Source organism: Rhipicephalus sanguineus, chromosome 2, assembly GCF_013339695.2.
Source record: "Rhipicephalus sanguineus isolate Rsan-2018 chromosome 2, BIME_Rsan_1.4, whole genome shotgun sequence".
Classification (NCBI taxonomy): domain Eukaryota; kingdom Metazoa; phylum Arthropoda; class Arachnida; order Ixodida; family Ixodidae; genus Rhipicephalus; species Rhipicephalus sanguineus.
Genome location: NC_051177.1, coordinates 10,812,618 through 10,836,739, shown reverse-complemented (window position 1 = coordinate 10,836,739; position 24,122 = coordinate 10,812,618). Strand labels below are relative to the sequence as shown.

Below are 24,122 nucleotides of genomic sequence, written 5' to 3'. Positions count from 1 at the left end.
CGTTCACATGTATCTCGCCGGTCGAAGAGATTCAGGACACTCCAGGCCGCAGTCAACACGGTAGTGGCTCATGCTGGGAATGGTGTCATGCGCTACCCCCAGAAATCGGAGCTATTTATTCTGCCATCCGTCGTGTGGTCGGGTGGCGTGAAAAACACATTATTCTAACACACAGGTCAATCAAAACCACATCCCAGTTACTAGGGTCGGCATACTCCGGTTTACACATTCAAAGAAAGCGACTCGACACATATACCATTCAGACACTCCCGACCACACCCTGCGAGTTCTAGGACGAGTCACCAATAAATATGGCGGACTAAAGCAGGCCCTACTCTCGCGCTTCATCCAGGCCTTCGTTATCGGTAACACTGCATTCTACATTCTTCTGAAATCAGAATCGGATCAGATCGACGCACTTGTAAGCAAAATAGGTAAATTCGCCCTGGCAGTGCCCCCACAGGCACATCCACTAAGGGACTCACGCCTGCTTCCCAGTATAGGAGACACCTTCTGTCACTCCGGGATCCAAAACAGGAGGCCTGTTCAGCGCATACTGCAAACCACTTTACATCCTTAAGGCGTTTTCAAGCAAGCAAAACACCCTTTTGCCTAACCGAAAAACGAGGGCGTAAGGATGTTTTCCTTCCCCAAGTAGCCTTTAAGGGGCAATGTTCTACCTAAAACACCATTTAGGAGCCTAGGGTGTTATGGTTTATCGAAACACCTGTGGCCCATACGACAGCGTGCCAGATGATAACTGGGACTCGCTGAATAAAAAATAGTTGGATATTAGGCGAACTTAAATAAAAAGATATGTCTCTTTTAGGGCTATATACAAGCACACCATAAATTTAAGCCTATTCTGTTAATATTTAATGCTCATCTGTACGGATCAGGAATACTCTCGCCGGCACTAAATGGTGACATAGTATATATATATATATATATATATATATATATATATATATATATGTGTGTGTGTGTGTGTGTGTGTGTGTGTGTGTGTGTGTGTAGTTGGGCGCGTAAGTGCACCTTCTATGCTGATGTCATCTGTAACTTTACGGCTTTTCAGCGAGGATGTTTAGGCCATTGGCAAGGCAACACACCATGGTATGGGTGTTTTGATCCGTGAAAACACGTTTTTCCTAAGGTGTAAGGGTGTTAGCTATAGACACGGTAAAACGCCCTTAAGGATGTAAACTGGTTTACTGTGCAGGAGGATGCCAGCCAAGGCTCTCTAAAAACAGTTCTTCTCGAATATCTGTTCTATGTTGATCTCACTGATGCCGAAATGATTGTTAGTCATCAACTCTCGCGGCCGCATCCATTGCTACATCGCTCTCGGAGTAGGCAATCCTGCACAGGATCAATCCCATATTCATCAGAGACAACAGCCATATCCAAAACTTGAGGCAAGCCAGCCGTTTCCCTCCTTCTGGCCCTTCATCAATCATTAATTTGGACTCACGCGCATGCGGGCCTTGCCGGAAACGAGGCGAAACTCGCTACGGAGGAGGCTACGTGTACAGCGCGCGTGATCGCTTTACAACCAATTACTTGCGCACACTACCAGTTAGACCATTTAACTTTTCCGTCGCTCATGTGCAAATACCCACGCAGCTAGGTGCCAAGTTTTGTAACGACAGCTGCGGACTTGTCTCCTCATTCGGATCTCAATTTACCCTTCTGCCTGGATAGACCGCATCTGCCTTTCCTGAAACAACTGACTGCGAGTGCGGACCAGCTCCGACCTTCCATCCTGGCTGCGAAGGTAGGCCTACTCCAACTCTCCTCGTTCCTTTCCTGAGGATAAAAACAAAGCCTTTCATTCATTTCTTCTTCTTTTCTCGAAATCAAGACCAACCCTGGGCCTATTAGAATTTCACTATCGGCTCCATTGAAATAATTTTCGTTTCTCCCTCTGGGATTTTTCTGTTCCATTCCCCCGATTCTTTGGGACGCTAATTGAGCCGAAATAATCCAATAAAGAGGCCTACCATTTTTGGCGAGGCACAGTGGGGCGGGCCTATTCCAGGTGTTGTGGTGGCAGACCGCCTGACCGTGTCCACGTAGCGTGAATCCCGGGTGACAGCGGTAGCGCACCAGGCGGCCCCTGTTAAAGATGAAGCTCAGGCCGTTCTCGGGCGAACGGGGTGCCGGGCATCCCAGGTCCGGATCGCGACCAGACGACGGGCTCGCGTGCACGGCTGCTGCGGGCAGCGACGACACATTCCATCAGCCAGGTAGACACACTGGGGCGAAGGGCACTAAGAGGCAAGCACTGTCAAGGTCCACGCCTACAAGCGATCGCCTAACCCGGTTGATCAAAGCCCGCATCGCTTTGCGAGTCTGCGACGCGCAGGGCCACGGTACATTCTCTCCCGAAACCGGTCTGTTGCAGTCTATAGTTTCTTCAGCGCAGCGCGAAGAACGTTGCGTTAGCTCACAAAGAGATCACACAGTAGATGTCGTCACTGTTGCATGAGTCACATCGGACTTCCGACCGCGGCACATCGCACCCACCCTCGGCTATGCGTATGGACCCGCTTCTCACATATACAGAAATTCTACAACACCAGACTCGAAAGACGGAAACTTCCGCCTCCGGGGCCGAACCTCAGTAAGGAATCGCAGGTAGCGTGGCGTCGCCTGCAGACACTGTCCTACCCAAATCCATACGTACTATCTAAGATAGATCCCGACGCACACAAACCACAGTGAAGGTTCTGCGACAATAAAATAGCCACCCTGTACACAGTAAACCACTTTACACCCTTAAGGGGGTTTTGCCGTGTCTATATCTAACACCCTTACACCTTAGGAAGAGGGTGTTTTCACGTATCAAAACACCCATACCATAGGGTGTTGCCACTGGCCTAACACCTTTATCATGGGGTGTTTCCAATGACCTAAACACCCTTATCACTGAAAAATTTCAAAAATAAGATCTACCAGTCAGGGAACATGTAATTACAGATGACATCAGCATATAAGGTGCACGCACGTGCCAAACCGCGCACACAACAGAGCGTATTGTAAAATACCGCATGGATGGAGCGCTCGTGCAACACGGCCTTACACTGACCATCCGGTATATATAGCCGCAGTATCTTAAGCCGCCGTTCAGTGCCGGTGGAGATATTCCTGTTCCGTATAAATGAACATTAAACATTAAGAGAATAGGCGTAGATTGATGGTACGCTTGTAGATAACCCTAAAAGAGACATATCTTTTAATCTAAACTCGCCTAAGATCTAACGACATTTTAATCAGCGAGTCCCAGTTATCATCTGGCACGCTGTGGTATGGGCCATGGGTGTTTCGATAACCCACAACACCCTTAACTCCTAAAGGGTGTCTAGTTCGAGCATTACCCCTTAAAGGCTATATTGGGGAAGGAAAACACCCTTGCACCCTAATTTTTGCAAATTTTAGTTAGGCAAAAGGGTGTTTTGCTTGCTTGAAACCCCCTTAAGGGTGCAAAGTGGTTTGCAGTGTACCACATGGTATGGGAATGTCCGCACAATCCACCCATGCAACCCAGGACACAACTAAACATAAAAGGGTGGGAGGCAGCTCTGTCCAGCTCGGATCCGAAGTCCCAAGAGGCCCTCGTGAAACGTGCGAGGACAGCGGCCCACGCCAATGGGATCCCGGACTAAGGATCCCACTCACCGATCTTCTCAAGAACATCAAATAAACGCTTTATTCTCTCTCTGAAAGTGTATGCCATTCCTACGCGAAAGAAGGACACTTCCATCAGTTGAGCGCTTCGGGATAGTGCAACTGCAGTGACAGCGTCTGCATCGCAATGTAACTGCGGCGCTGTATGAGGAAGCAGAGGGAGCGCGTCATAAAGCACAAATATATTGTGACCATCCAACGTTATTCTATTTCTAGTCGAAACGCGCACGTTTTGCGCCACCGAAGGTAAATGAATAAAAGACGGATCCTCGATGCTTCTGAATTGCTTTAAAACGAATCCCTCGCACCCATTCTGAGTGGAAAAGTATTCCGGCAGATCACACCGAGGTCAATTTCATGCGACGCAGCCAAGGTTTTAATTTGATTCAAGCGCTACGAGGTGGCGACTTTGCGTACTTTATATAGTTGGCCTTACCAGGCACGTCGGCAACACTGGCGCCTAAAGGGCAGCTTATGGTGTGCTATTCTGGACACTGCCATTGGTCAACTTTGATTGATCCAGAGGGCTGCTACGGCCGCTCTGATTGGCTTAAAATGCCGCCATTACAAATATTTACAATATGGCGGAATTCGACAGTAATAGCACCCACGGTCTGATGTCGGTACTCGCGCTGCAGTAGAGGCGCCAATTTTGTTTAAACGAAGCTCGCGCTACGGTGCGATGATCTGAATATCATAAATAGCAATAGTCGGCGTATTCCTCCTCGCTTGAGCAACTCTTGGCTATAGCATTCACAGGATTACATATGTAATGTTTATTGCATTGACATAAAATCGGAACGCTGCGACCACAAACGATGTTGCCCTGATTTTCTGCGGCATGGCTGCTTAGCGCTAACGCGTCAAAACTTCCAGTCGATTCTCGCCGTTCCTTGTTTGATATTGGGCGCGAGGCCAGGGTTGCCACTGACTTTCGAGTAAATGTCGCCAAACGACGAGCAAAAAGTCGCCAAAAGTCGCCATTTTTTTATAAAATTTCGCCAAGAAAGTAGCCATTCTAGATATGTGCGGCATACCCAGTAATAAAAATTTCCACTCACGTATAGCCCTGTAGAATACAGTACCATCCAAGACCCTTAAATTATATTGACGTTTCTCGATGCCAGTCGTATCGCCCGCTTCACCATGGGAGTGCATGGTGCTGCATCTCCGACGAGCCGCAAGATGTGCGTGGTGGCGCAAGGGTGAATGAACGAAACGCTCATGATATCCTTCCATCCCTGTCCTCTCGTTTCAAAGCTAAAAGTGGGGTATAAAGCTTGGGCGAAAACCGTGCAAGCATTATTTGTAGACAGCTTTTACGTACCCTTATATGAATTGAAAGGATTAAAAGGTTTATTGAAGGTAACACGACAGAATTCTTACAGGAACCGATCATTAGTGAGTCTTACACCTTTTCAGTGTGAACTAATATGATACCGGACATCACCGACCCTTTCTTATAGTTACTTATATCTACACGCGATCCGATGCGTTATTGCTGTATAACAATGTAAAATGTTATATAGCAATTGTTTTTATTGCACACGCTCACCGAGAACAGTGAAAAATGCCTCAATAAATAATTTTTATTGCAGAAATAGCCGCGTACCCGCCTCTCTTCGCTATTCCAAAACAGTCTTTGTGAGCTGAACTGGGGGTACTGCAACAGTGAATAAGTCGCCAAGCTATTCAGAGAAGTTGGAGCTTTGGCAGAACAAATGGTCGGAACACGCGGCCAACCCGTCGTCTTGCCCCTTCAGATGCGAAACTTCAGATAAGCTTAAAGCACCTAAAGCCATAAACCTATAGTCAATCACTGCCCGCTCGCGGTTTGCAAGGCAGTCCGCTGACTTACATTTTGCTAGAATGTCGCTGGGGGACGTTCCAGTACCTCCTGCATCTAGATGGCATCCCGAACTAAGGATCCCACTCACTGATCTTATTTTCACAGAACATCAAATAAACGTTTTATTATCTCTCTAGATGAATTGAGGAGGTACACACGAGTTACAGGACGGACATACCGAATGACGCGTAATGTGCACATTCTACTCGTGGGTCTAAAACCAAGAAAAGTACTGAGAATGTTGCCGCTCATTCGTTGGGAAGACACTGAGCTTAGGATTCAAAACTCGGTGGAGACCTAAGCCGAAAATCGCCAAAAATTCGCCATGTCGCCATTCATAATTTTAGGTCGCCACGGGCCTCTCAAATTCGCCAATTTGGCGAAAAGTAGCCACCATTGGCAACCCTGCGCAAGGCCCACCACTGGAGACGCGGGCGCTGCAGTCGCTGTGATGTGCTGGGTTGGATCACGTGGTCTCACCTCGCTCTGGTGAAGGGAAGCGGACGGTTGAATGCGTTGTTTTAGATGCGAAGTGTCTCTTGCTCGGGGGTATTTAACGCGGCGTGGTAATCCGCACGCGGCGTAGTAGACCGCACTCATACTGCGCATGCGCGACTCTCCTCCTTCCCTCTCTCCAAGAGCTGCGTGTTACACTCTCCACTTCCCTACCAGCACCTGCTTGCGCTTCTCCTGCGTTCTCGCTTCTGCTCTCACGGCGCATACGCTACTCTCCTCCTCTAATATCCTCTCCTTCAAGTGGTAGAGCGCTGCACGCGTTCGGTCCAGCGCTTGCCTTGGTTGGCTCCTCTGAAATGCGGGCTCGACATGCCGAAATTCTCTCCTGCGCAGCGCCGTGATGAGGGCCATCGCATGCGCGCCCCTCCCCCTCTCTCTCCTCCCCTGCGCTGCTCCCCTCTCACGCGCCTGTCGACAGCGTTCCCCGCTCGCCCTGTGAGAATTAACGGCCAGGCTAGAGGGAAGACACGACGCGCGTAGTGTTCCTCTTCGCGTTCCACGACGCGAGGTCGGTAGCATGCCCAGCGAACGCCAACGGAACGCGATCGTGCAAGGGTTCCGGCTTCGCGCATCGCCTCATGTTCCCCTTTAGCGGGTGATGGTATAATTTTTAACCGCTATTTCGTGCTGTTTTTCCTCTTGAACAGCGTTGTTTTGCTCTCACTTCATGTGTGCGGACCCCTACAGACTACAGAATCCGAAAGAGTGCAGTAAAAGTTATCGGCGGCACGGTACTTTTCGGCTCCGTGCCACAGTGCGTTACGTAGGCGAAGGAGCCATGCGTGAGCTTTCACTTTTACCTCTACCCTGCTTTGCAAGAGCATGATACCGCTGTCACCTGTCTTTCTTTTATTGATATTTCAAGCCCATTGTGTTGAAATGGACACCGACCACGAATATTCACATAAAAGCCAGACGTTTCGGCTCCCCCACAGGAGGCTTGTTCACAACGAAAGAAATGAATGCGCGAACAGTACGGTTGTGTATGAATCAAAATGTGACGTAGGCAAGCAACGTGCGTACATGTGTGGAAAGTTGCCGTCATGACGCTTAAGCGTGTGCGCCGTTGTCTGGACTGTCAGAGATTCAAGATAAAGCCAAGAAGTCCAGTTCTCTTCTCGTTCCGTTATCTTTGTCATATCCCAGTCTATTTCATGGCCAGTTGCTTCTGCGTGTTCGGCCACCGCATCTGATGAAACCTTCTTTCTTATACCCCTGACACACGGGCAATAGTAAAGTACTTTGAGGTAAACCCCTTTTGTCGCCTAAAGGGACCATTTGCAGAAAGGAGTTGTGCCGATGACACACGGCACCGGACAACTGCTCACGGCCGGGCTAGACCGCGCGCGCGCGCTCGCGCGTGCGGTCTAGCCCGGCCGTGAACTGCTTTAAGTGGTTCCTCAGAAAAACGCTGTAGAAAAAAATGGCGCTGTTTGTGCAAGCAACAAAATAGGAAATGTATTCAAAAAATGCACATGTACATCATATTTCGCGATATTAAAGCATGAAAACTTTTTTTTTATTGTCTGGCGGCTTATAACTCGCATACTCGCAATTTCCGTTCGTTTTTTCCGTTTTTAGCAGCAACTTAACTTCGTCTGGCAACTATGAACAGTTGTTTTGCTGTATAAACGTTCGCTTTTCGACAAATCGTTCTACTGCTGAAAATTAAAACATTTTCGCTCGCAAAAAAAAAGTCACTAGGCACCTTAGTGTTGCAACATGTTTTCTTTTATTCATAAATTCTGCACACTGTGTGCGAGAGTACTCCCTTTCTGGCCGAAAAGTAGATGCGCGATCTGCCTTTCCGAAAAGGATCGTTTCTGGAAGGGAGTTACTCCTTTGTCGTGTGTCACTGCGCTCGAACGCCTTTCCGGAAGATGTCCCCTTTTCTAAAGGACTTTAGAGTGGCCGTGTGTCAGGGGTATTACATCAATCATACATGTACTGCATATTAGTGAGAACTAACAGACAATAATGCCAAGGAAAGTATATGAGGTGTTATTTGTAGTAATTAGAATATAAATGTGAAGAAAGTAAAGTGGACGAAGTGGTACAGCATCAGACGCGTTATTCGAAGGTCGCAGGTTCGGTGCCTGCCGGCGGCAAGTTATCTTTTCGTCCACCTTACTTTCTTCACATTTATATTCTAATTACTACAAATAACACCCCCTATACTTTCCTTGGCATCATTGCCTGTTAGTTCTCATTAATATTGTGTCTAACAAAGAAATACGAGCCCTTAAAAGTGGCCTCTTTCCTTCATTCATAGCGAGGGTCTCGTTCTGGCAGACTTTATGCATTCAGGTAGTATGCGACGGGTTATTGGTCAGCTGCCAGCTAGTAAAAAGATCACGTGCTACGTGACGCCAACAGGCAGAAAAAGAGTGTTCCACACTCGCCATCGTGGCTGCGATCGGCGCTAACACTCCTAGGGTTTAAATGCACATATATACCCCATAAAGTGGACGAGAGGATGACCGCCGCCGTAGATCAGTGGTAGAGCATCGGACGCGTTATTCGAAGGTCGCAGGTTCGGTCCCTGCCGGCGGCAAGTTATCTTTTTGTCCGCTTTACTTTCTTCACATTTATGTTCTAATTATTACAAATAACACCCCCTATACTTTCCTTGGCATTATTGTCTGTTAGTTCTCATTATTACTGTGTCTAACAAAGAAAAATGAGCCCTTAAAAGTCACCTTCTTTCCCACAAGTACTGCTTGAGCCTTTGCTGAAAGTTACCTGTCTCGCCGACGTAACTTCCACCACAGCCCGTAGCCAGTGTCACTTGTTCTTCTCTATGTTCTTTTACGCTACTGGCGAAAACGTGGCCCGTTCCAAACACTGATTCACCTTCTAACAGCTTCCGCGAAGTGTCATACTGCTTATCAATAAAGCTATAAAATGCTGGACGCTGGTATTTTCACTGAAACATAAAATTGCTATTTAGGCCACGGTAAGCCACACCTTGCAGCATGATAATTCAAGGGCGCAATGTAACACGGCCGGCTGGCGCACAGCGCCATTTGCTATCGCAATCGAGCCCTATGGGCGCCGTGTTTTTCGATCACGATTCGCACCTTTGTGCAAGCTGGAGAACAGAGTCAATCGTCGAAAATGTTCATCCCGACGTGGCTCGGTGGCGATCGAACATGCACCGTGTGACAACCTTGGAAAATTCGCGCAATGAGAAGCAGCAGATAGATATTAAAATGGCGCCGCAGACAAACTCATGTGAAATGTTATCTATAGCTACAACTCTGAATGAGGCGCGTGCGTGCATATGGCTCTCGTGCGTTTGTCTCCAATCATATGAGAAAGGTCGCAGCTAAGCATGCTGCATTGCTTCCCACAAAGCGGAGAAACCGCTTGCGCTGTGCTTCATAGGGCTATGTGTGCTAAACAGGAGTGTGAATTTGCCCATGCCTGTCGTGTAAATCGCAGCCCGTTTTTAGCTGCAAACCTACAATGAATGAAGTTGCACGGTTGCACGCATTTCTTGCAGAAGAAATCTGTTTCTTTACGGCAAGCATGCGCTAAAGCCCGTTTGATGCTTAGTTTTAATTCGACGCAAAATTATTCGTTACCCTTTACAAAAGCGGCGTGCTGGGCCCCCGTGGCTTCCATATCGGTGGCCATAGCAGTCTACCCCAGCAGCCATGCCGTTGTCTAACGCATTATGAGGAACGTAACATTTTTTCTGAGCAGTTATTTAGCATTTCGTGCAGTCCGTGTCCAAGCTGCAGCAGTATTTAACTGACTTTGTTAAAATGAAGTACAACAATAATAATAAAAAATGAGGCGCGAAAGCGGCTGCGCGCTTCGCGGGAGAGGGCTGGCCGAGCAATCCAACCTTGCACGTCACAGGGATGCCTCCGCATGGCGGCGCCACGGTATGTCCTCGCGCCCAATAGACTGTTAATAACTGTGGGTATGCGCCGCACGTGACTGTGGGAAAGTGTTTCATGACGTACGAGGCAGGCATGCCACGTTATTCATTTCATAATCGTCATGTCTTCGTATGCCAATTTTGGTATATACACCAAGTTAGGGTGACTACAAGAGCGCCCAGACAGCTAGATAGACAGAGAGAAATTGCCGAAGTGCCTTTGGTTCGCTAAGACATTTAATGGTTTGCCTCTCACATCTCTACGTAGCACGCACTTCATTGCACAAATTCTGTACAGTGCTTCACATACCCAGAAATTCGGGACATCGCTTCTAGTTCACCGTTTTTCACACCACGTGGCGTACGGACCTTCAACGTTCAAAATTCGCGCGATTACGCTTGCCGTAATCGCACTTATTGAGAACACCAACCACAATAAATAAAAAAAAAGCACGACGACGACATCCGCTACAACCAGCGAGCGCGAACCTCAGTGGCCGAGAGATAACCGCAGCGCATGCAACGAGCGGCCGGTTGGGCTACTCGACTGTGAATCAGCAGTTCTGTTGCAATGAAAGGGTGCACACGTATACAAGTCGCTTGGCTGTGCTTGGTGACGACGAACTCTCGAAAGAGAGCGCTGCCCTTCTTCTCATCCCCTGCCTTTTCAAAATATTTCGTCCGATGATGCCGTTGGCTCCAACGGGATTCCTAAAAGAAAGCAAGGACGTCCTTTAGCGCTGCTGTTATTGTAAATGTGAAAAAGCTAACTTCCAGAAAAAATGCAAGCTTGGGAGGTGGTGACGACTATCGCGGGTTTCCGAATGTGCAGAGAGAGTCTTGACGTCCCTGATTTCTGTTAGCGTCAGTTTATAAAATCTATATTTCGCACTATTACGTGAAGACGCCTGGCCGTGTTATATTCGCTGCCACAGACATTTTTTTTTTTTTTGCTCAATAAGAACAAGAAGGAAAGGAAGAGTACCTTTGCAAGCAGAATAGTGTTGGGTGATCTTCTTAAAAAGAATGGTTTTAATAAAGTCGCTTTTGTTTCAACAGCGCGCTTTTCGTTTCTAAATAACATAACTAAAGACGTCGGAAAGCACTGACTTCATTATACGCATGACATGCTACACCGGCCGCGTTTTCCTCTCTGTTAAGTGTTGGTGAAGGAGTAATGAGACAGATTAGATTCCTATAACGTATCGAGAAACCCGCCTTCTTGTTTGACTGCCTATGCTGGTCTGCAGAAATGCTGGAGGTCGCGGCTTGGAACCCCGCTCTTGCGGCCAGCCTTATTTGGGACAGAATAGCGCGTTCTATTTTTACATGGTAAAGTTCGCTAATATACCTGTCGTCAGGACCTGTTTAATATATTGATTACGAGCTGCAATATTTCATTTATGTGAGCAAGGACACCTAGATGGTTCTCGAAAAGCCGTTTTATTTTTATTCGCTGTGTCGTGTGTTTGTTTACCGTAAAGGCCGAAACATACACAACGTTTTTGCCGGCGTTTTCTGGCGTTGCGTACCTCGGCGTCGTCGCATCAACGCCGTCAGAGAGGGCGGCAAACAATATGAAGAGCGTTAACTCAGCGTCGCACAGTGTGACCAGAGGGAATGAACCTCACACCTCGTAAAGCAGTGTACAGTTTCCGTCAATGGACCAACAAGATATATTCCTGATTATAGCTTTTATGTCTCATTTTCAGTTCTGTGGTGCAAAAAACGAGTCACAGTGCCGCCTAAAAGTCTTTTTTTTTACCTGTAGCGCCAGCTATTGGCATTAAGAAGAACCACAAACTCGTAATATATGGCCTCTGAGCTTGAAGCTGCCGCACATCTTTGAGGCCACGTATTCGGCCAATACACTCATTCCTGCTAAGCCTACCGATGAACTTGAGTACGGCTCTCGGAAAAAGTTCAAAGATATCACGAGCGCTTTGCTGTCGAAGCTTCTAGGGAACAAGCTAAGTCAAATACAAGCATCAGTTGAGAACTTAAGGGCCACACAGCGCACGGCGACGACTTATTAGATCCATTAGCCATTTTGGCAGCAGCGACGACGCCGTTACGTAGCGGAAGTCGCTGCTAGCCGCACGCCGTGATGTCTGGACCGTGCAGAGGTGGACGCTTCGGCCACCGTCACCGGTAGCGTCGACGTCGAGGGACGCCGGCGTACGAAACGCCGGGAAAACGTCGGCAAAAACGCTCTATGTGGTTCAGCCTGAAGACAACGTATAGCACCTCACCAGGCGATGTTTGGGGCAAGCTGAGCAACCTTTCACAAATGTCTTTTTTTTTTTACAATAAGTTCGCTGTGCACTAGTGTAACAGTTCGAAGGCATTGAACTGCCCTGTTACCGTGCCGCCAGAAGATAAACGTTGCTGTCAACGCAGGCCTTGTCCGCCGCTATGGAGCAGTGATTATGGTGCTCGGCCGCTGACCCGAAAGTCGCGGGTTCGATCGCGGCCGCCCAATGGTACAAAAGTGCTCGGCACGACGCTGGCCCAAGGTCATTGGCCAACCTGGCCAACCTCGGCCATAGGTCAGCTGCCGACGTCGGCCCACGTTTGGGGATTGACACTGGCCTCAGGTTGGCCGATGTTATGGCCACCGACATTGGGCCGACCTAAATGGCCAACCTGGCTGATTGCCAGCCACCCTAGGGCCACGTTTGGCCCTGTGAAAATATGCTCATGGCCAGACGCCAGCCAGCCTAGTGCCAAGCTTGGGCCGGTGAAATTGCCGATTGCCAGCCACTGCGGGACCACGCCTGGCCCGGTGCTTATTCGCGCATACGGCCAGCTGTAGGCCACGTAGGACCCAGCTTGGCCGAGGAATAATTAGCCTTGATTTTTCGCGATGCTACATTTTCGTACATATGCAACAGGAAGCGAGCCCCGTATTGCACACCAGTAAAGTCGGCAGACACAAGTACAAAATGCAGGAAATTCTTTTGACCATTTATTGAAGAATTTTACACATCAAAACAGTGCAGAAACACACATGTTAACTAAGATTGTCTGTGTAGGAACACAAATGCAGTTCACCACATCACCAGTACATGGACGTAAAATGGCACAAGAAAGTTTGCACAAGTCTATTGCACAAGAAGATTTACGGCGCGAAAACTTTCACGTTGATACATGTGAGCTCGCTGCCTAGCTGCCGCCTCTGCGTTCCTCCATCTTCTCTGTTATGCGGTGTCAGGCAAGTAGATTAGCCCACCTCTTCAACAGCTCTCACACCTTCGGTCGGGACTCTCATGCTTTATTCGCGTCCCATATTTTCTTCACTAAGTGTAGTGTTCCAGCGTGTATTGCCGCGATGATTTCGCGTGTCTGTCACGTAATTGTTATTTCTTGAGAGTGGATTCCGACGTTGTGTTCTTTTCTTGCGTCGCGGCAGAGTGTGATTTGCTTTTGTTTAGTTTGAGTATTCCTTGGTATGTGATCACTTATTTCGGGGGCGTGGTTTTCTTTTGTTAAAGCGAGTGTATATTTTGACGTCGTCTTCCGTCCGATGCCCCTGGCCCGCAGTCGATCAGGCGTGGACCTTATCGCCGGTCAGCCTGTCGAACAACCCGCAAACTCATGTGGATGGAATCGTTGTCGCCGCATCCCTTCCGGAACGAATACTGCAAATAATTCAATTAACATATAAAATAGAAATTACACATAAAGGCTGATTTTCTGCACTATTCGTTCCGCAGGGAATTGGCGACAACAACTCCACCCACGTGCGTTTGCGGGTTGTTCGACAGGCTGACCGGCGATCAGGTCCACGCCTGATCGAATGCGGGCCAGGGGCATCGGACGGAAGACGACGTCAAAACATACACTCGCTTTAACAAAAGAAAACCACGCCCTCCGAAATCAGTGATCACATACACAGGAATACTCAAACTAAACACAAGCAAATCACACTCTGCCGCGAGGCAAGAAAAGAACACAACGTCGGAATCCACTCTCAAGAAATAAGTTACGTGACAGACACGCGAAATCATCGCGGCAATACACGCGGCAACCCTACAGAGACAGAATATTCGAAAAAGAAACACGAGATGGTTAACCAAAGCAAAGATTGAACGCGATTAAAGCAAGATGGTCCCGACGGAAGGTCCGAGAGCTGTTTAACAAGTAGGCTTATCTGTTGTGGAACGTCCGCATGCTGGTGGTTTGCCGCCGTACACCGCTGCCGACAGTTAGCAGGGACACGAGTCACACGCCGCTGCCGAAGGTGGAGATTTGATTCAACCCGTGGGTCCTGCTACGGGACCACGCTTCAGCTGCCAGCTAGCAGTTCGAGTCTTCGCCTCGCGTGCCGCTCGGCTCGACGGTTCAACAAAGTGTTCGTTCGTTCACTCTCCTTTGGAGTCCCTAGTCCCTCGCTCCCATGCTCATCCCCGCTCACTCACCGGTCACTCTATGTCCCTCTCCCCGTGTGCCGGCTGCCGCGAGCAAGAGGAACCGGTCCACCACGTGAAGAAAGAAGGGTGTGTTCGCTCCCCTCCCGCTGTGCACACAGCAGTGTCACGGTGGTGGAGCTTGTCGAGTACGCACACTTTGAAACCATTGGCATAGATGGGGGGGGGGGGGGGGGGGAGGATCCGAACCTTCCTAAATTTTCTCAATTTTGCATGTGTGTAGGTACACGAATTAACAGGTATAAATGGTGGCTGACCACCTCATCCCCCCCCTCCCCCCCCAATCTTCCCCAGAAAATATTTCTATCTACGCCCCTGTTAATGGCATATAGATGTACATAACCTACCAATTTACACCGCGATTCACGACATACCACTGCCTGCCTCAAAAAAGAAAAAGAAAACGCAGCAGGAATATCCGTTGCTACTTACACAACAGGCAAATTGACGAGTGCCAAGCACCCGCGTCCTAGCATAGCACACCAATCTAAAATAGAGGTCGGCCCACGCTCTTGTTCCGACCAAGCCCGCGTGGCGTTGGCAGAAGGGAAACAGGCGACGTCGGGCCAAGCGCGCTGGCCAACTCGCTGCCGACCTGGTCGATGGCCAGTCACGGGCCAACCTCTTTCTTTGGTTGTATGGCCGACTAGATTGGCCAACGACTGCTTCCCAACTCGTTGCCAACCGTCGGCCACTGGCCATGTCCCCTTGGGCGTCGCATTTCGATGGAGGCGAAATGCTAGAGGCCCCTGTACTGTGCGATATCAGCGCACGTTAAAGAACACCGGATGGTCGAAATTTCCGAAGCCCTCCACTACAGCATCTCTCATAATCGTATCAGGGTTTTGGGACGTAAAACCCCAGATAGTATTAGACCATTTCCATAAATACGACACCTGACGGTGGGCTTTTCGTCAGTTTCGCTTCGCAAAGGAGCGTGGGATAGCCAGCATCGCGAAAGTCGGAACGAAAAGTGGCCGGAAACCTATTGCGACAAACATCAACACCCGCGTGACGATTAAAGCGCTACTAGGTGAGGGGGGGGACAAGTAATGAAAACAAAAAAATTCGGCAGATCCCACGTACCGTGGGAGTCGATGTTATGCGAAGCATGCGGCGGGTAGGTGACTGTGGCGTAACTTTTTTTACTGAGCGACACGTTACAAAATGACGCTAAAGATTTGTATAAATTTTATACGCACACTTATATGTGTTGAGGAGCCGCATATGTGTTATATAACCAGTTGTTTACGGTTGGGTAACGCTGCCAATGGCGACGTGGGTATTACCAACACCAGAAGCGGTAAGGTGATATGTAGTGCTTATACGTGTCCCGAGTACGCACGCACGTTTCACGAACCCGCGTGCATGTGTGCAAGAAGTTCTTGACAGTTCTTGAACAAGGGCATCATCACCGTGATCAGTGAGCACCAGCAGCTGGTCATGACATGTTATAGGATCCGGTCGTGATTGTGGTGACGAGGAGTAACGTTGTGTGGTATAGTATAGAGCTGTTGAATTCGTGGATGCCTCGGTCATTTCGTCGACAAATTGTCTGTCGACAGAGCCGGCGACATGTCGGAACCTGAAGCCACCCTTCGCGTTGGTGAGGTATACTCCGTCGAGGCTGGTAGGCCTGGATAGTGCTAGGTAGACCAACATCAGTGGATGGTGTTTGTCGTATTTGTAGACTACCTGGGCGTCTGTGGCCTAGGTAGCCTAGTCTACAAAGCGGCTGTCAATCAATCTGGCATCATCCTCGATCAGCATGAGGCCATCGCCCAGCCTCGAAAGAAATGAAGAGGACACTGCGTCATTCTGGCTGACTAAGTGTACTTTACGGTGCAGTGATGTGGATATCATATGTAACTTTCGTTAATGTATTCATCCGGGGTAGAGCAACGCTTCAATATAGCTTGCTGAATCATAGGAATACAAACGTAATGTTTATTAGACTGCTATAAAAGTGGAGCCAACACTGGAACTTCAGACGTTAATCTGATATGACGCCTGTATCGTGGGAGTAGACATCGTAGGAGTATCATGTAGTGTTTAATGCTTTCTTGTAAAATTAGATAGCCAGCAGCAAACCACAATTGACGTTGCACCGATATTACGCCTGCATAGGCTGTTTTTCCAAAGCAATTTATAGACCTGGCGTGGCTCAGTGGTAGAATACTTCATTGCAACGCAGAATGCTTGGGTTCGATTCCTGCTGGAATCCTAATTTTCATTCTTTGCATTCGTTGAGTCAACGCTGCCTGTGTTGGTTTTCCTTAACGCTCTAGCATTTAAGTTAACAATGTCAGTTCTCGCCGCTCCTGGGTAGATATAAACTATCACCTGTGGCGCATACCCGTACACCGCGGCCAGTGGTAAACGGGTATGTACCACACGTGTCTAGTGGAAAGGGTTTGACGACGTACGCGACAAGATTTTAACGTCATTCATGTCATGACCCGGCAGTCATATTCGTCAAATTCTCTTACCCTCCCATGCAAATTTTGGTCTACACCAAGTTAAGGAGGCGATCATGAGAGCACCCAGACGTAGGCGGCTAGATAGATAGATAGATAGATACGTAGATAGAAACGCTCAAAGTGCCAGAGGTTCGCTAAGAAATGCTTCGCATTTAAAATTAATTAAACGTTTATTTTCATTAGTTTTAATTTTATTTGTCACGAATTAAATTAGTAGATTACTTTAATCCAACTTTAGTCTTGGGTATGTGGTTGAGTGGCCAATTTTTTTCGTTTATTTTCAGAAACAGCGGGCACATGCAGGCAGTCTGGTAACATGGGCCAACGGTTTTGCGCATTTTCAGATGCAAATGGCGTCGCTCGTTTTTGCGCAGTAGGTTTGTGCCTGTCGTCCGTAGGTGATTTCCTCGCATAAGCGTTGTTTTCTAGTCGTGGTACTTGGCAGAAGGTAATATAGCCCATAGCAGCCATCGGGAACCGTTTCAGTGACTGTGTTTTGCCAGCGCACGGCCAGCGTGCTGTCGCCCTTCGGGACGATGAGTCCGCCACGCTACGCGAAGAAACGCTGCGCTGTCTACGGATGCAAGAACAACACGTGTGCAAGGTTTGTGTGCACGTTGAATTGTTATGCTACTTCTGATTTCTGTGTTATATATTTTGGGGTAATATCCTGTTCAACTGTAATATTTCGCCAATAAAATACACCTTATTTATCAAATCTGTCTTTTTCGTCTACCCGTTATCTTGCAGGCTTCCATTATGGAGCCGTCATAGTGATAAGAAAAAGAACGTGCAGCTACAAAAAAAAAGTAAGAAGCGGCGCCCTGTCAAAAAATTTCATAATTTCGCGCCCATCGCGTTAAAACGTGACGTCATTTCCGCTTCCGGTTGTGACGTCATCTTTTTTCTTTTTTTTATTCTGTTTGTCCCCTCCTCACATAGATGGCGACTGTTGCACTAGCCACCGGCTTGATACGTGGGCTTCTACGGAAGTTACGCTACCAGTTTAGCCAGCCCCATCGTGAGGGCATGGAAAGCGAGCCGTCATATGCGTGAGTGCTGTGATGTTTGTGTTGGCGGCTAGTTCTCCGTGCCATCCGCTGAAATCTCACCGTTTGTGTGCTTGAACGAGCTCTTAGTACTCTCCGTTGGTCTTTCTGAGGTGCTTCCAATGCACAATGAGCAACACTTTGTACCCTTCAACGGGTTGGACGGGCAGTTTGGCTCGACTGCTGCGGTTGCGAGACCGTGAGCACAGCCAACTCGCGTGCGCGCCCGGACCGGGAAAAAAAGGCTCGCCGAAGCTAGAAACTTCTCACCGAAAGTTACAACCTACAAACTTCTAACCGAAGGAAAGGAAGGATGTCACTGTCGCGGAACTATGCGACCGCAACCGGTGAAAATCCTATCTGCCGCAAGCCACACCACGCAACTATTTTCCGGACGCCACGCAGCCACGCGTCGGGTATATTTGTATGCAGTGGCGTAGCCAGGGGGAGGGGGGGCACACCGGGCCCGTGCCCGCCCCCCGAAATTTCTTTTGCCATGGCACACAGAGCACAAAATGACACTCGACCACATCTGCCTGCCCGGCCCCCACTTCAGATCAAGGTGGTGCCTCCCCCCACCTCCCGAAAAATATTTCTGCCTACGCCCCTGTTTGTGACATCGTATGCGCCTCAATGAGCTCATCTATCACTCCGTGTCTACTTGATCATATGTTTTGGCTGTGCCCCAACCAAGGGGCCTCAGATCTCAACAGTGAGGAGGACTGGAGTAGGCATATAACCAGTGAAGTCCTCCAAGATCAACTCCTGGCCGTCCGGAGAGCTCACGACATCGGGAAAGCCTTTGGCCTACCGGCGCCGACGTGGCGGAGCCACAGACTTAGCCTGGGGGCTTTGCCCTCGGGCTGTAGTTTCTCTGGACCATAATAAAGTTCTTGCCATGCCATGCCATACGCCCCTGTTTGTCTGTACTAAAAAATGTTGACGCGTGGCTTACGATATGCGAGTACTGTCGCTACTAAATGAACGGTACGCAACTCCATTTTTATTTTTCTGGCTGGCCTTACGAACCCTCGCAGCTATTTCTGCACAAACAGTCTATCGCAATTCACCGCATACAGGCACTCGGGCGAAGACAATTCATTCGTAAAAGCAAGGCTACACATGGCGCTGTGAAATAAGCACGTCCGTTTCTGTAGCACGTCCGGAGAGAGAGCACGTGCGTCTGTTGTTTAAGTTTTATCGCGGACCTTATCGCTGTTCTCGTCGCGATATCCTCGATGGTGGCACATGGGAACGCAGCACGTCTGCACCATTGCAGCACCCCGTCTCTACGAAAAACGTTGATGACAGTTCACAATTCGGCGGTGCTGAAATGTCACGCACGGGGACGTTGCCGAAGCCTGCGTCGTCTGCTGCGGTGCCCTCACAATGGCGGCAAACTGTAGTTTGCGTGCGCGGCGCTAGGGGCGCCCTTTTTCGAAAAGGGTCTATATTAACGCTGCCCTTACCTTTGCGGCCTGCAAGCGGAGTTCTTTCCCAGCCTTCCCTTGCTATCGTAGGCAATGTACCCTGTTTTGCTTACGTGACGAGCCCCACCTTCTCTCTGTTTTTCTTCGCGGCGCCTTTAGAGTGACCGTATTCAGCATCTCGCAATGGGAGGTTAACTGAAGTCACGTACTGTAATCAATGACGCTGAAAGCAGTGTGCTGCAGTGCGCGACTCGCGTCTCGCAGGAAGTGGGTCCCCGTCTGAGATGCGCGGACTACTTTTTATTATTCGCATGCTTGGCAGACACGATGTTCACCTACTAATCTACAGACCTAATTTGTCAGAAATCTTAGATGATGAAATTCTTCGGTTTCCTCGACTACCATATCACTCATTCCATCGTCTCAATTATACAGTATTGTCAATAAACACATCACACCGTCAGCGGGTGCTCAGTAACTATTATTCATTAGGAGAGAGCCTTGTATGGCTGGTGATTTTAAAAATCTGGCGTTCGGCGGCGCGAATACAATTGGTAACAAAACTCGAGTGGGCCGATACCGAAGGCTGTGCAACAACGGGTGAGGTGGAAAATGCTTCAGGGTGAGGGTGGGACGAACAATGCAATGGACTAATAACGTTAAAGTAGTTTAATTAATGAACGTCTCTCCAGGGCATAGGCTACCGTGGTCTCCTTAGCGTGAGCTAAAGGGGTTAATTTTTATTCCAGCGCCGTCGAGATAATGTATATACCCTCCGTGGGAGCGATTGGCAGATAAAGTGTGGCGCTGCTAAGCGTGAGGTAGCGGGTTCGATTCCCTGTCATGGCGGCCGTATTCCAGTGGGGACGAAATGCAAGAACACCCGCTCACTTAGATCCTGGTGCACGTCCGGCGGGTGTTTAAGTCTATTACAGAATTCCCCACTGCGACTTGCCCCATAATGACAATGTGGTGATGGCAAGTAAAATCCCCTAAATTACTATTATTTACGTAGGACGCTACAGGACAACAGAAATAGTACGTGAAAAACAACCCCTTACACACGCTTCGTCATTAAGACGAAAGTGTCACGCACAGAGCTTTGCCTAAATTAATGTTGGGCTTGTTTTGTCATCTGCTTATTATTAATTCGCAAGTATCCACGTGTATGCGCATGTGGACACTTCGGAATTACGGATGCTCTTGCCGCAGGATATATATATATATATATATATATATATATATATATATATATATATATATATATATATATATATATATATTGTCACGGGGTCGTGACGTCGAAGAAGACAGCAGTCAGCACGTCCGAGATGAAACTGTTTATTTGGCCGTACTTGTGGCCTGGAAACTGAAAGTCAAACTACAGTAATACAATGATAGCGGCTAACAAAGCGTCGACCGTCAATCAACTGCTCATGGCTGGGGTGCACCGTCTTTTATACATGCATCGAACTTTCCAGTCTTATCCCTGCGTGTCGCGCAAGCACTGGAATAATGTAGACTATTCGCGTCCTGCGCGCAATCTTAACAAAACGATCTACTACAATCGCGAAGCTTCTCGAACACTGCGGAGCGGTCAGCTTCGAGCGTTGATAACCGCTCTTGCTGGTCAAACCCGAATACTACAAAAAAAAAAAAAGAAGCGGGCGTGGCATTGCCCCCCTCTGAAAAAGCATCGTCCCGATGCTTGCGGCAGAACATAGAAGGAAAAAAAAACAACTGCATACACAAATAAATTACAATAACAAAGGAAAAAGTAGAATCCCCAGGTTCGCTAACGCGCAAAAAACGGCTTAAGGCGCACGACATGGACGACTTCAGGTCGTGCGCGGCGTCGCTGAGAGTTCGTAATGCCGTCCGGGACGACCTCGTAGTCAAGAGCGCCGAGACTTCGAAGAACCTTGTATGGCCCGAAATATCGCCGAAGAAGTTTTTCACTGAGCCCACGTCGGCGTATCGGCGTCCAGACCCACACACGGTCACCGGGTTGGTACTCCATGTGGCGTCGTCGAAGGTTATAGTGACGGCTGTCGGCTCTCTGCTGGTTCTTGATGCGCAAGCGGGCGAGCTGTCGAGCATCTTCGGCGCGTTGCAAATAGGCGGCAACGTCGAGATCGTCTTCGTCGGTGGTGGTTGGTAGCATTGCGTCGAGCGTCGTTGCCGGGCTCCTTCCATAGACCAGCTTGTACGGCGTCATTTGCGTCGTTTCCTGCATGGCCGTGTTGTAGGCGAAGGTCACATACGGAAGGATGGCATCCCACGTCTTGTGTTCGACGTCGACATACATTGCCAGCATGTCGGCGATGGCCTTGTTTAGCCGCTCGGTGAGGCCATTGGTCTGTGGGTGGTACGCTGTTGTCCGGCGGTGGCTCGTTTGGCTGTATCTCAGTATTGCCTGAGTTAGGTCAGCAGTAAACGCCGTACCTCTGTCGGTGATGAGGACCTCTGGGGCGCCATGACGCAGGACGATGTTCTCAACGAAGAACTTCGCTACCTCGGCGGCACTGCCTCTGGGTAGGGCCCTTGTCTCGGCGTAGCGGGTGAGCTAGTCGGTAGCTACGACGATCCATTCTCGATTTGCTGGAACGGCCATCGAGGTGGCTCCACAGGCTGCAGAAGTCCGGCTGGCCTAGTCGGCGGTGTCTTGCGTCGCTGACAGTCCCGGCAGGTCTTGACGTAACGAGTTACGTCGGCGGCAAGGCGCGGCCAGTAATACTTTTCTCTATTCTTGCGAGCGTGCGAGAAACACCCAGGTGTCCGGACGTCGGGTCATCGTGCAGAGCCTGGAGGACCTCTGGTCGCAATCTCGAGGGCACTACGAGAAGGGAATCGGCTCGAATCGGCGAGAAGTTTTCCTTAAGGAGAACATCGTTGCGCAAGGAAAACGACATCAGTCCCCGCGTGAATACCTTCGGAACAACGGCGGTCCTGCCCACGAGGTATTCCACAAGGCCCCTGAGTTCTGGGTCCGCTCACTGTCGTTCGGCGAAGTCGTCGGCACTTATGGTTCCCAAGAAGCAGTCATCTTCCTGGTCGTCCTGCGGCGGTGGGTCGACGGGGGCGCGGGACAGGCAGTCAGCGTCGGAGTGTTTTCTTCCGGACTTGTAAACGACGGTTATGTCGAATTCTTGAAGTCGTAGGCTCCACCGTGCGAGGCGACCTGAAGGGTCTTTCAAGTTAGCTAGCCAACACAAGGCGTGGTGGTCACTCACAACTTTGAAGGGCCGGCCCTAGAGGTAGGGGCGAAACTTCGATGTAGCCCAGATGATGGCCAGGCACTCCTTCTCTGTTGTAGAATAGTTGATTTCTGCCTTTGATAGCGACCGGCTAGCATAACTGATGACCCTTTCCAATCCGTCGGTCTTCTACACAAAGACGGCGCCGAGTCCTACGCTGCTTGCGTCAGTGTGGATTTCTGTATCGGCGTATTCGTCGAAATGCGCAAGTATCGGAGGCGTCTGCAGGCGTCGTTTCAATTCTTCAAATGCTTGAACTTGCGACGTTTCCCACCTGAATTCGACATCGGCCTTTGTGAGTTGTGTCAGTGGCTCGGCGATCCGTGAAAATTCCTTGACGAAACGCCTGTAATAGGCGCACAAGCCGAGAAAACGGCGTACGGTCCTCTTGTCGGTGGGCGGCTGGAAGGCAGCGATGGCAGCTGTTTTCCGTGGGTCCGGGCGAACACCATCCTTGCTGATCACGTGACCCAAGAACAAGAGCTCCTCGTACGCAAAGCGGCACTTTTCAGTCTTCAAGGTGAGTCCGGAGGTCTTGATTGCTTGAAGTACAACTTCAAGGCGCCGAAGGTGTTCGTCGAAGTTTGAGGAAAACACAACGACGTCGTCCAAGTACACGAGGCAGGTCTGCCACTTCAAGCCGGCCAGTACAGTATCCATAACCCGTTGAAAAGTCGCAGGTGCCGAGCAAAGACCAAAGGGCATGACCTTGAACTCGAACAGGCCGTCTGGTGTTATAAAGGCAGTCTTTTCTCGGTCTCTCTCGTCGACTTCTATTTGCCAGTAACCGGTCTTGAGGTCCATCGACGAAAAGTACTTTGCGTTGTGTAATCGATCCAGTGTGTCGTCTATCCGGGGAAGTGGGTACACGTCCTTCTTCGTGACTGTTCAGGCGACGATAATCGACGCAAAAACGTAGTCTCATCCTTCTGCTTTATTAGCACCACCGGGGATGCCCGCGGACTCTTCGACGGCTGGATGATGTCGTCGCGTAGCATTTAGTCGACCTGTTTCTTCACAGCCTCGCGTTCTCGCGACGAAACTCTGTACGGGCTCTGACGGAGTGGTCTGGCACTTTCCTGTGTTAAGATGCGATGTTTTGCCACGGGGGTCTGCCGAATTCTTGACGACGACGAAAAGCAGTCCTTGTATTGCAAGAGCAGGGTTTTGAGCTGTTCTTGTTTGTGCTTCTGAAGGCTGGATTGACTTTGAAAACTGGTTGCGGCGCTTTATTCGTCGGAGTAGGCTCGGGAGAATCGGTGAACCCGAAAGCATTGCTGGCTTCTACGATTTCTTCGATGTAGGCGACCGTCGTGCCTTTGCTCACATGCTTGTACTCGTTGCTGAAATTTGTGAGCGTAACTGTTGCTTTCCCTGCCCGCAGCTTCGCTACTCCTCTTGCGACGCAAATCTTGCGGTTAATCAAGTGGTGCTGGTCGCCTTCAACGACGCCTTCCAGGTCCGCTGATTTCTGCGTGCCGACGGAAATGATGACGCAGGAGCGAGGGGGAATGGTGACCCGGTCTTCCAGCACA

The 24,122-nt window shown here is 49.4% G+C and overlaps 1 protein-coding gene across 3 annotated transcripts in view; it reads right to left on the bottom strand.

The window, feature by feature from the left end:
• LOC119382403 (uncharacterized) overlaps nt 1-24,122 on the bottom strand; it is a 119,654-nt gene that overhangs the window by 36,389 nt on the left and 59,143 nt on the right. For 2 of the 3 annotated variants that reach the window (XM_037650090.2, XM_037650092.2), the window contains exon 2: nt 2,001-2,213. In XM_037650090.2, coding sequence (XP_037506018.1) covers nt 2,001-2,213 — 213 coding nt within the window. The remainder of the gene's footprint in view (nt 1-2,000; nt 2,214-24,122) is intronic. The other variant, XM_037650091.2, reaches the window with a different exon arrangement.